The 12,839-nt window shown below is 44.4% G+C and overlaps 1 protein-coding gene across 1 annotated transcript in view; it reads left to right on the top strand.

Moving 5' to 3' along the window:
• Positions 1-12,839, top strand: part of TBX15 (T-box transcription factor 15) — a 134,089-nt gene that overhangs the window by 103,625 nt on the left and 17,625 nt on the right. Inside the window, exon 7 of the mRNA XM_007067870.4 lies at positions 7,341-7,438. Within this exon, the coding sequence (XP_007067932.3) occupies positions 7,341-7,438 (98 nt within the window). The remainder of the gene's footprint in view (positions 1-7,340; positions 7,439-12,839) is intronic.

Here is a 12,839-nt window from a genome sequence, read left to right as displayed (position 1 = left end):
GGACGATCATCACAGATGCCTCCCTCCCTGGGCTGGGGAGCCCACATGGACAGACACAGGGCACTCAGATACCCTGAAAAGCCAGGGTGCCCATCAACATTTTGGAATTGCTGTCTGTCTGAGAGGCTTGCAAAGCCTTTCTCCCATTCATATAACATCACCAGATACCCATAATGTTGGACAATATGACAACTGTCCTTGACATCAACAAACAGGGAGCAGTGAGATATATTCCTCTGTGTGCAGAAGCAGTCACCCTATGGAATTGATGCATCAGGAATCAAATCACCTTATCAGCAGTTTATCTTCCAGGGACTCAAAAAATGTTGGTCGACACCCATAACAGACACTTTACTATCAAGAGTGAGTTTTAAATAACTCAGCAGTGAGCATTTTGATCTGTTCACTTCTCATACAGGAAGTGCAAAATATACTGCTACGCAGGAGCCCTAGGACGTCACTCTCAGGGTGATGCCTTCCTCCTTCTGTGGTCTGACCATCTGAACTTTGCCTTCCTTCTCTTGCCACTTCTACCTCGGGTCTTATGGAAAATTTGTCAGGACAAGATATGAGTCATTCTCAATGCCCCCAGTTGGCTCACACAATTTTGGTTCCTGAGTTTCCTAAATGAGGCGACAGGGTGTGTGTGTGTGTGTGTCATTTTTGGAAAAAACAGTGTGTGATCTTGTAATTAAAGACTGTGTCATAATGCGTACGCACAAGGGTGGCAAATTACGATGGTACAGGCAATCATAATTCTGGCATTTCCTAACTTTTTAGTGCTTGACTTTGCAACCTTAATATCCTTTGAATGTAGATTTTAGTTAATAATAATATATAGGGTAAACATTGTGCTGGTGACTGTGGGGAGACAGAACATCTTGTTGGACTAAGAGGATCACTAGTCTGATCTGATATGTAATTTCCCATGTTCTCATCTCACGTTAGGTTTAGGGAAAGTGAGCTAACACCATCCCTGTTTAGATCAGAGATTCCCATGTCAGGGCACACATAGCAGTTCTGATACTTCAGGAATGCGACTGTTTTCCTGGTCTCCTCTCTTAATGATGAGTGTTTATCCTTTTTCCTGTTGAAATCTTGCTTCATGTCTCTGCTTAGTGGAGGTTGAGTTGCTCACAGTGGCAAGAATGAGGCCTGACACAGTGCATAGCTGAATGGGAGACTGAGGGCAGTGACGAGGTCTTAGTCTGATGAATTTGGACAGTGCGCTGAAAAGGTTGGGATCTTGTGGTTCATTGACTTAAGAAAGGTCAAGAAATTGTAACATGGCTGCAGCTGTGGGTAGAACTCATAACGCTCTCTGCTGATGTAAAGAGGAATTAAAATCTTTAAGGTATTACACATCAAAGAGAGTAGCCTGGAGTTTTAAAGAAGAGGCAGGGGAAGGTATCTGAGAGCACATATAACATGAAAGCATCTGTCCTACTAATGCTGGGCCTGCCAAGATTTTACTGCAATTCTCAGCCAGGTCGAGAAATTTTCTGTAACACTTAGAACGTTTCTCCAAAAAACAAACACCCGCTCCCTGCACACACATACCCAGACACATGTACATGTATGCATCCCCCCACACACACAAGAGAAAAAGGGATTCAGATCCAAACTGTGCGAAAACTAGAGAACTGGAGTGAACACAGTGTGGCACGGATCCTTTGAGTGTGTGGGACTCTTAACTATGCTAACTAAGTCTTCTTCCTTCCCTCAACCCCCAGCTCCAGCCTCATCTTGGAGGGGGCTGACGGGAAGAACTATCATGTGGTATTCTGTGCCTTCTCCTCTGTCCCCCAACCATTTTTGTTAGTTACAGCATCCAGGGTTGCAGCTGGAAAACATTCCCCTTAAAATGTAGCTGTCTTTTTTTGAAAAATAAACTGGCATAATTTGAGAAAGGCCCATTTCTGAAGGAGGAATGCACACAGCTTCTCATTGAGATTTCGTATTAAAATCTCTTTCCCTTTTAATAAACAAACACCAGTGGGAGCTACAGAATGACTTGTGAAGCTGTGCTCCTCTCTGCAAGCTTCATGGTAACTGTGTCAGCATCACTGAATCTTGCTATCATGTCTTTCACTAAAGTTTTTCAACAGGGATGCAGAACAAATAAAGCAAAGGAAAAACTAGCACAAGATGAAAAGAGGAAAATATTCTGCCTCCTCTTTTTGTTGAGCTTTTCCCCATAGAAACTGCCTTTCTGCTTGGCGGTGGGGTCATGACTGTGAAATAGAAGCTGCCCCTTTACTTTTTTTTTTAATGTTTCTTACACTGTTCCATTTTCATTTTTATTCCCTCCTGCAGCATCCACAGGGACTAGATATTGCCGTTAAAACTGCAAAATGGGTCTCCATTATAAACCTTTGGTATTCATTTGCTCATAACTATCCCCCCAAACTCTCCATTTGGGCAGAACCTGGCTTGATAGTGCAAGGCAAGACTGAATTAATTGCTGCCTTGGGGAAATTGTATGATTGTATGACTATCCAAATCCATCTGAGGAAGATCTCGCCTCATAAAATCCCCGCCCTAATGCTGAATACATTACAGCAAAGCTCTGTGGTTTGTAAGGTGGTCTCTGGCTGCTTGTGGAGCTCAGAAACAATGAGACAACAGGCAGATTATAAATCATGAACCAACAAGCCAACCATAGACCTAATGAAGATGGGGTGAAACTTGGGTTAGCATGGCCGTATGCCTGGAATGTTCTTTGCTGCCTGCTTTTCCACTTCATTGCCTGTCTCCCTCAGGTTCTAGGCCATTTGCATGAAAGGACTGATCCCTGTACAGCTCACTGCCTGGGTTACCAGGAAATGTGTTTGGAGGAAGAGGAACAAACAGTTTGGAGGAAAAAAGGGTGTACCCAAGAGCTCAGTGTGATGAGCTTGGCTTTAAAAATTTTAGCATTTAAAGAATATTAGTTGATGGTAGCTAGTGATCTTACTATTTTTTGAAAGGACAATTAGGGGAATAACCTAATACTTAGGAAACCTAGATTCAATTCCTTCCTTTGCCACACACTGCCTGTGTGATCTTGGGCAAGTCTCTTTGTGCCTCAATTCCCCATCTGTAAAATGGTGATAAGATAAGATACTGCCTTACCTCACAGGTATGTTGTGAGGGTAAATAAATGAAAAAAAGTGAGGTGAACAGATAGCAGGGTGATGGGGGCTAGACAAGTACCTAAGATAAATAGTTAGACTCAGGTATGGTTTGGTTGATTTCCTGAAAAGTGGCAGGAGCGTGGGAACCACAATTTTCTAAAATAGCTTCTGAATTGCACATGCAGATCAGGTAGCTGAATGTTTAGCTAGCCAATCTACAGATGCAAAATTGCAAGACGTATTTTGGAGGCCTGCTTGAATCCCTTTTGCATGGGCTCCTCATTCCTCTGGGATGCAGTATTTCCTGCAACCAGCAAGAGGCAGCTTACCTGTTAAAAAGTAACAATCTGCAAATGTAGGGGGAGAGGACAAAGGGAAAGAAAACCCTAAGCCATGGGTATGCAATGACTCTTCCCTTTACCTAGATCTCTGGCAGCTGAGATGAACGAGGGTAGGCTCTGCCAGGAGCAATCGGAGTCTTTGGATAGGAAAGGAGACGCAGGAAGGATACTTGGAGCCTATGGATTGGCTTCCTGAGTGAACAATGAAATGGTGACATGAATTCTGTGTGCAGCAGGCATGGCCGGGCCAGCCATATGGAATAGATTATTGACACACACACAGATAGCTGGGACATCTTTTTTCATTTTTCAGACAATGGAACTTTCATTTATTGCCCAGTATTAAAACTTTATAGCACTGAAAATCAAAAAATCAAGTGAAAAAAAGAGAGTAAATTCTGGATACCTATTAAAGGGTCCAACCTTATTAAAATAAAGCTGGCAATGAATCCTCTTCAGATATTTCCCCCCCCTACTTCATAAAGATGGTGTGAGAGGGGGAGGATTTGTGGCTGGACAGAGAGTTGGAATTTTGAGTGCGGTCCTGTGAAAAGGAAAATGGAGATTATGCGGTTACTCCAGTGCTCTGTGGGCCAGGTTTTCAAAAGAGCACAGCAGCTCCCCTTCAGGCACCAAAATAAGTGGTTAGATATTTCAGAGGAGCTCAGCATGTTGAGTAATCCCAATTCAGAAAAGCACTTAAGCACCTGTTTAATTTTAAGTGTGTCTTAATCCCATTTACGTTAATAACATGTGGGTATATGATTAAGTGCTTTGCTGAATCAAGGCCAAAGAGCTTTGCAACGCAACAGTGAAAGAGCACTTTGTAAAAGAAAAGCATCCTTAACAAATAGCACTCTTGAGCCCCTGCTATAACCACTAGACAACACTCCCCTATCGCTGCCCTCTTGCAAACATTTATGTAACCTGCTTAGAGAGTGCCTGTCGCTTCCCCCTCTAGTGGCTAGTGCACATATAAAATAAAAGCCTGGTACTGATAGTAGTTAATGAAGTAACTGATTTAGCTCCAGTGGTAGAGGTCAGTGCTATGGCTCTGGAGATCCTGGGGTCAAACCCAGTTGATCATCTTTTCTTGGGGGGGGTGTTCATTAGAGTTGCTAATGATGGAATTTTTTTCATCAGTTTTCTTAAAAAAATAAAAATAGGAAAATCTACACAGAAAAACTGCACTAAAACAATATTATTAAGGTTGCAAAGTCAAGGACTCAAAAGTTAGGGAAAGAAGGAAATAAAGTAGCTCATGAAATCTTAATTCTGCCCCCTTGTGCGTATGCATGATACACTCTTTAATTACACGATCACATACTACTTTTTCCAGAGGACCCCCACCACATTCAGTGAAAAGAATGGAAGGTGAATAAGGCAGAGTTGTTTAGTAAATGTGGCTGTTGTGTGGAGAAATCCTGTCTCATTTGTTGCAGTTGTTGGTAGTTATGCAGTGAATGAGGCAGGGGACTGCGGGAAGAGAAAGGATGGCCTTGTGGGTCAGGCAGTAAACTAGCACACAGGAGAACTAGGTTACATTTCTATCTCTGCCACACACTGGTTGCATGACTTGAGCATTTATAGTTAGATGCATTGCATAAGCAACTACTCCTACTCCCACTGGAGCACACTAAATGGGACAGAGAGGAAGCAGGGCTCTGGCCTTGCCCACCCCTCTGCACTGGCACACAGAGTGGGATGACCTTGTGTATCGATGGGCTCACTTCCCCTACAGGTGGGTATTCCCAGGGTGCCCCTAGTATGGTGCAGCTCCACACGGTCCTTTACTCTGAGCTGTACCTAATGGGCACAGTTTAGTTCTGAGACTGAAAGCGCTACTCACCAAAGAGCTCTGCGTTTTAGTTCTGTTTTGCTTTTCATTTGTTCCAAATTATTCCCTTTTTTCCCTCGAAATACCCAAACCTGTGTAATTACAATGAAGGGCTATACAGTTAGACTCGGAGAGCTAGAGCCCGGGGTCAAGCTGAGCCATGCTTGGTGCAGGACCCAGAATGGGGAAGGGGCATTTCTGCTCCTCTGAGCCACAGCTTGACTGGAGACCACATGGGCACATTGGCGCTGGAGGTCAGGTTCTGGCGCAGAGAATGAAAAGGCTCAGGGTTTAAGAACACAATTAACTCAGCCAAGCTGTGCATAGATCCTCTTTTCTAGTGAGTAATGTGGGTTGACGTGTTATTGTTCGGTATGGGACATGCAAAACAGCCAAGTTAACAGTGCTGGAACCTTTATTCCCTTTAGTTTTCATGTGACGGGAGATCTTCCCTCAGGGTTTGGGCTTTTGATGGTTTCATGAGGCCAAGAAACTGTACCTGTCTCTCCACAGCTTCACTTTTCTGTGTGAGAAGCAGAAAGAGCTAACACACTGGCGTGACAGGGGAGCTGATTTCTCAGCAAAGGAGAGAAGACATTTGTAAGGTCCGGGGGATGCCAGCAGCTTACATGCAGCTTCAACACACAGTTCTAGGCTTAGCTTTTTGGTTCACGGGTTATTTTGTCTTGTTGTCTCTGAGCTCCATGAGCTGCCAAAGGCCTCTGTATTAACCAAATAGTTGTGTTGTAATATATTCAGTGCTGGTGCGAGCCTGCTATGTGGAGATGTCTTCTGTTCCTACTTCTAACAGCTTAGCAGCTAATAAACACCAGGCAACAATCTTTCCTCTAAACCTCCTCTTAAAATACAGAGAGTTTGGTTTGCCAACTCCAATATATTTAAAGCATCCAAGCTTCCGGGGCAACTATGAAAAGTTAACTAAGTGAGTGGAGGCACGTGCAGGAAGACATTTTCAAAGGCAAAAGCCAGCTACAGTATCAGCAGTCAGTGGGCTGAGAGGCTCTGGGGATGTTAGAGCCACTTGCACTGAAAGGGGATACATTTGCACATTTAATGAAGCATCGCTTAGCTGTGCTTAATCAGTACAGGGGAGCCAACGTGCCATTGAAAGACAGAGAGAAATGAAGCAATCGTGGGATGAGTTGAGCAGATTTCACTCTAGAAAGGAGAACTAATTTGGGGAGGAGGATTCCATAAAGACCATACAGTTCTTTTCCTGCTAACTCTTCTTCATAGCCCTAACTGTCTACTAGGAACTTAAAATCAAGGCATTTAAGGATAGCTGTAAACTAATAACCCACCTGACACCTTCAAGGTGAAACCCAACCACTTTAGGAAGCCAAGAAAATTTCAGCTCGCTTTTTTTTCCTGTCTGTTTCTGCACTTGTTTTGGGCTAGGAACCCAAAGTGGAGGTGCCAGCCATCCCAAGAAAAGGCCTCTCACTGCATTTCTGACCCAGGCAAAACTAGAAAGCAGTGGGGATCTCCCGAGAGCCCCTCCTTAGGCTAGGGTTCCAGACTGATTTTGAAATGAACATGGTTCAGATAAGTATCCAAAATATGGGGGAAAGGGCCAGGGAGAATTTCATAAAAAATCCTCCTTCCTCACATCTTCTTGAGGTTCACTAGGCTGAATCCCATCTTGCGTGTGTGTGTGAGTGAGAGAGAGAGACACACACTCACACAGATTTCATGCTGCACAGCTTGGAAAAGTCAGCAGCAAAGAACTAAACATCAAAACTTTTGCCCACGAAAAGTACAGAGATTTTAGGGTCCTGGTTAAAAAGAAAAATAATTGGAATACTGATACAATCTATTCTTATCCTGGACTGGGAAAATTCAGTTTTATTCTTGTGAACAACACCTGTGCAATAGGGCTTGCTTGAGGAATTCACAGATGTCAAGGTGACCTTACAGTGGCCATTGGCAGTTTGTCAAATGAGGTTAGGACTATTTCTTTATTGAAGCTGATATACTTGCTAGCTGTTTGACATTTTCTTTTCTTGCTCTATTTTCATTCCACAGAACTGGCCTGGAGGCCATTATGGAAACATATGCGTTCTGGAGGCCCCCTGTGCGCACCCTCACTTTTGAAGATTTCACTACCATGCAGAAACAGCAAGGTGAGCCATTGTATATAGGGCAAAAAATGGTGGCAGGGAGGCAAAAGCCATGTTATATTGTCCAGCTGAGTCACAGAGTTTGTTGACTGCCATGAAGAGATATAAAACAGAAAAGAGAAGCAACCAGCTCTAGAAATATGGATGTTTTATAATTTAGGAGATGTGGTGAAGCCACTTGAATATCCCTTGGATCTCTGGGGTATATAAGGGCTAGAATGAGGAGGAACACAGGTACATGGGGAACTACTCCGATAAATACATTAGTTTAGCAAATGTGAGGAGAGTACAGAAGGGAAGTGGTGGAGACATGCCTGCTTGAGGAGAAGGTGACAGAAAAGGGCATTGTTACATGTTTACCATTTGAGTCATGCTCTGATGTGGTGGGAGGAAGAAGAAGGCTGGACTGCGTGATCCACTGGGGACCTTTTCTGAACCAGAAGATTCCATGAACCTGTATCATCATGTACATGCCAATAGAATCACACCACCTCTCATATGAAACCCAGTCTCACTTTCAAGAAAATCCTTTGTGTTGAAGTGGTACTTGTGGAAATTGTCCAGTATACCGGACATACCCTTTTCACAGGTTCTTCATACTGTTTCTTACTACAGTTTCTGCTTGCCATATCTCTCGGTGTGTTAAATGGGGCTTTCATCTCTAGCTACATCAAGGTAAAAACTTCCTGTGCCTTGTCTCCACTCAGATTTTGCACTGACATAGCTATCTTGAGTTAGCTATCTCAGTGTGAAAACACACCATTTTTTGTGTGCAGTGAAGACATAGCTGTTACTGGCTGGCTTTACTGGATTCTGCAGTGGCATAATAATACTAGCAACACACGGGATTAAAACTCAGACTCTTCTGTCATGCAACAGACTGTGATATGACAAGTACAGGAATGTGACTTCATTTCCCTGCAAGCTAATAGAAATACAGAACAGAAGGAGCCATGGCCATTTCTTTATCACTGTTCCCTTAAAAAAAGTTTTCTGCAGTGTGAAAACCCCGGTATGAATACAGTGGTGATGTAAGTTTCTCATTGCTTTGGGCCAGATTGTGATACCTCATCTCACATTGAGTAGTTTCTTACAATTGACTTCAGTGGACTACTCATGGTAAAAGGTACCATTCACTGTGAGTAAAGATATCATAAACTGGTCCTTTATATTCAGATATAAATGCAAAACAAACAACCAAACAAAAAAACCCCTGTCTTTTCATGTTAAGGTTGTGCAGTTAAGCAACCAAAAGGAAAGAAATGCAAATGGTGAGATTGAATGCACAATCTTAGGGCCACTTTCTCTAGTCTGATTTGTGCTTGGCACAAGACCAAAAAGGGAGTCCAAAGATCTTAGGTCAGGAACGGACCTAGCCCCAGAATAAATTAGAGCATCTTGAAGCCTGCTGTTAGTTATGCTTTGCTATTTATGGCCTACAGGGGCTGTTCCGATAGGTAGGGATTGTCTGGGTGCAGTGATGCCATATACCCTTTCTCCAGGGAATGCACACTGCTGGGGCCGGGTCAGAAGAGGCATTGGCACAGAGGGGTGCTACTCTGGCTCTGCATTACCTGGGAATTCCTGTTGCACCGGCGTAATCCCCAGGTAGCCTGTTGCACCAGCTTTCCAGTGGCACAGAGCCAGAATCTGGCAGTAATGTCAGTCTCCTTATACGTGCTCATTTCCTGATCACAAACCATTTCTCAAATAGTACAAATATAAGAGAGAGTGGGTTTTCTAGAACTTCAGAGACCCAAATCTAAGAAAACCTGTGAACATGTAGTTAAAGACTGCTTAATGCCTGGAGTCCAAAACATTTTCTTTATACGGACCACATTTTAATAAAAAGATTGCCTTATGGACACCTCCCCTTCTACTCATGATCATTAAAGCAACCTCCCTGCCCCCACCCCCACCCATCACTGCCGATTGGCTGGATTACCTGCTTCCTATTTGTGATTGCACTGTTCACTTCCCCTCCCACTGGTTATCAAATAACATCCTAGTAGCAACTACAGCAGTTGCTTACATGGTGAAGTAATGTTAGGAAAGGAAAGTATTTAATATATTTTTAGCTTCTTTTAATGCAATTTGGCAGCTGAAAAAACAGGAAGAGAGCCAGCACCATTTGACTGGCCAGCTCCCTGCAGCCCACCACTAGCTGCTCTATAGCCCACTAGGTTCAGGATGGCCTTAAATAAGTTGTCCCCATTTGGGACCCCTGATTTGCCAATCTTATATCTAAATAACTTTAAAACTACATAACTGATGTTCGTCAGCCTTGACCGGTTTGGGGCTCTCATGAAGACTTTGAAGAATCATGCCAAGTCTGAACAAAATTGAAAATGTTAAAGGTGTTAGGTCCTGATTCTCTGGAGCATTAGGTCTGCTTTGCACTATGCTGGCAACACAAAGCAATCCTAAAGCTGGTGAATCCCACTACCTAAAGATTCACCTTACCAAAGGGGATCCTCAGGTGGCATAGAGCCTCTGAGGTTTCTACACCCCTCTCTCCCTAGCCTGTGGGATAGGGGGCCTGGCTGTGGCATCTGTGCATCCATTTGATCCCCAGCAGCTGGAACAGACCCAGAGGGCCATGGGCAGCTAGCACAAATAGATCAGACTGCAGGACCCAGTTGCTGGACCCAGGGCTTAAAGCCACCTCTCGGACTTCTGCTGAGCAAGCCACATGATGTCCTTAACTATTTATTTCCTTGCTATTAACCACTTGGGTTTTGTAAATGTTGTGACAGGTAAGTCCATGGTTACTGTTTAGCATCCTTGATTTCAGTAGGAGCTGTTTGGGCTCAGCCCTTTTGAAGATCAGCCAGCCTGATAATTTAGGGGGCTAAATATGGATGTAGGTGCCTAACTTTAGGCCCCAAGGGTGAAAATTTTGGGCTGAATGCAGTTCTGTTATACACCTTGAGATCTAAGATTTGGAAAGTTTAGGGCATTATTTTAATAAATGTGCACATAAATTGTGCACAGAGCGTGCAGTTGCCTCTTCAAATGGGTGATTGTATGGCATCTGTGAGAGAGACTGACAAATTGCAGGAATCCATTTACTTCCCACAGCTGCACGTTTTGCATGCAATGTAAGTGCCTGTTTTGGGATGGGGCCCTTTGTGACACCAGTGAAATGTACACTTTCTGCTATGGCGTGTAAAGTCAAGAATGCTGAGCTGTCAATGTCCAGGAAGGTGGAAGGAGTGTTGTAAGAACTGTGATTGCAATAAAGTGTGGCTGTTGCAGGATCTGCTTCCTGTTAGGAATGAAGGTCAGGCACAGAGTCTTCCTGTTACTCCAAGTGCCATGGCTGTTCTACACCATTACACCGCAATACAAACCACAGAATTCTATTAACCAAGAACCCTGCCCATCTATTCTGATAGTGGATTTTAATATGTAAGGTTTCCGGGCAACACACACTTACTGCTCAGTAAAGTTAAGAGTCATGATTTCCAGAGCATAGGAAAAGCAACAATGATGGGGCAAAATCAGCAGATATGTTAAGGGTAGCATAAAACCCCTTAAAAACCGTATTCCCAGTTGGTCTAAACTAGCATATGAGACGCTACCTGCATTTGGAACATCACTGCTTGCCTGTCCTCTTAAAAAATGGATTTTATAGTTCTGCAGTGTGATTTTTAACTTCTCATTTGCTTATTTCCTCTTGTGACGGCAATGGTGTCTAGAACCTCAGAGCCCCAGATCCACAAATGTACTTTGGCCCGTAATTCCTGGTTTTAGACTCCACTGCAATCCACGAAAATCCTGCTCAGCTGCTGCCCAACCCTGTAGGTGCCTAAACTCACTTGGCACACGAATTCCCTTGGTGCCTAGGTTCTGCCTCTGACCATGCGCAGTGCTACCTCCATCTCAGTGTTTGGACACCTATCTCCCACCAGAGTGATCCATGTTGTGGGGTGGGATAGGCATTCATCCACCTCTCTTGCCTGAGAGGCCCATTCCAGTAGGCGGCCTCTGAGCGTCTCTAAGAGTTTGGGCACAATTCAAAATGCAGCCAGAGGAGGAGGTGGTGGTGCTGCCTATGCCCACTTGTTACTAGGTATCAGAGCACTCAGCTGAGAAGTGGGAAACCTGCACTCAATTCCTCCCTCAGGCAGAGAGGGAGAAAAGATTTGAGCAGGGATCTCCCACATCTCTGAGTTCTCTAACCACTAAGCTACGGGATTGGGAAAATTCTAACATAGGGTGCTCTCAGGCTGTGACTCTCTCCTGTTAAAGTTGTTCCACTTTGTGTAAATAATGAAAGAGTCATTAGATCTGGGAGACTGGACCCTGAGTTTCCCACCTCCAAGGTGGGTGCCCAGCCACCAGGCTCTCTTGCGCTCTCTCTTCTGCCCAATGTCTCTTTTAAGTATTTATCCGCAGTGGAACAGCTTCAACAGGAGAGACTGAGGGAGCCCCACACCAGAATATCCCATAGCTCAGTGGTTAGAGCACTTACCTGAGAAGTAGGAGACCCCAATTCAAATCCTTTTGCCCCCTCTGGCCGATGGGGGAATTGCACATGGGTGTTTGACATCCCAGGTGAGTGCTCTAACTACTGAGCTAAAGGTTATGGAGGGGGAGGGGGGCAACACCGCATCCACTTCCTCCTCCTCTGGCTGTTTTGTGTGGAATGAGGCAGGTGCCTAAGTCCTTCTGACAAGAAACTGCTTAGGTACCAGGAGATCATAGAATCATAGAATCATAGACTATCAGGGTTGGAAGGGACCTCAGGAGGTCTTCTAGTCCAACCCCCTGCTCAAAGCAGGACCAATCCCCAATTAAATCATCCCAGCCAGAGCTTTGTCAAGCCTGACCTTAAAAACTTCTAAGGAAGGAGATTCCACCACCTCCCTAGGTAACGCATTCCAGTGTTTCACCACCCTCCTAGTGAAAAAGTTTTTCCTAATATCCAACCTAAACCTCCCCCACTGCAACTTGAGACCATTACTCCTTGTTCTGTCATCTGCTACCACTGAGAACAGTCTAGAGCCATCCTCTTTGGAACCCCCTTTCAGGTAGTTGAAAGCAGCTATCAAATCCCCCCTCATTCTTCTCTTCTGTAGACTAAACATCCCCAGTTCCCTCAGCCTCTCCTCATAAGTCATGTGTTCCAGTCCCCTAATCATTTTTGTTGCCCTCCGCTGGACTCTTTCCAATTTTTCCACATCCTTCTTGTAGTGTGGGGCCCAAAACTGGACACAGTACTCCAGATGAGGCCTCACCAGTGTCGAATAGAGGGGAACGATCACGTCCCTCGATCTGCTGGCAATGCCCCTACTTATATATCCCAAAATGCCATTGGCCTTCTTGGCAACAAGGGCACACTGTTGACTCATATCCAGCTTCTCATCCACTGTAACCCCTAGGTCCTTTTCTGCAGAAC

Source organism: Chelonia mydas, chromosome 1 (assembly GCF_015237465.2).
Source record: "Chelonia mydas isolate rCheMyd1 chromosome 1, rCheMyd1.pri.v2, whole genome shotgun sequence".
Classification (NCBI taxonomy): Eukaryota; Metazoa; Chordata; order Testudines; family Cheloniidae; genus Chelonia; species Chelonia mydas.
Note: the sequence above shows the minus strand (reverse complement) of the source record. Positions and strands in the feature narration are given on the sequence as shown.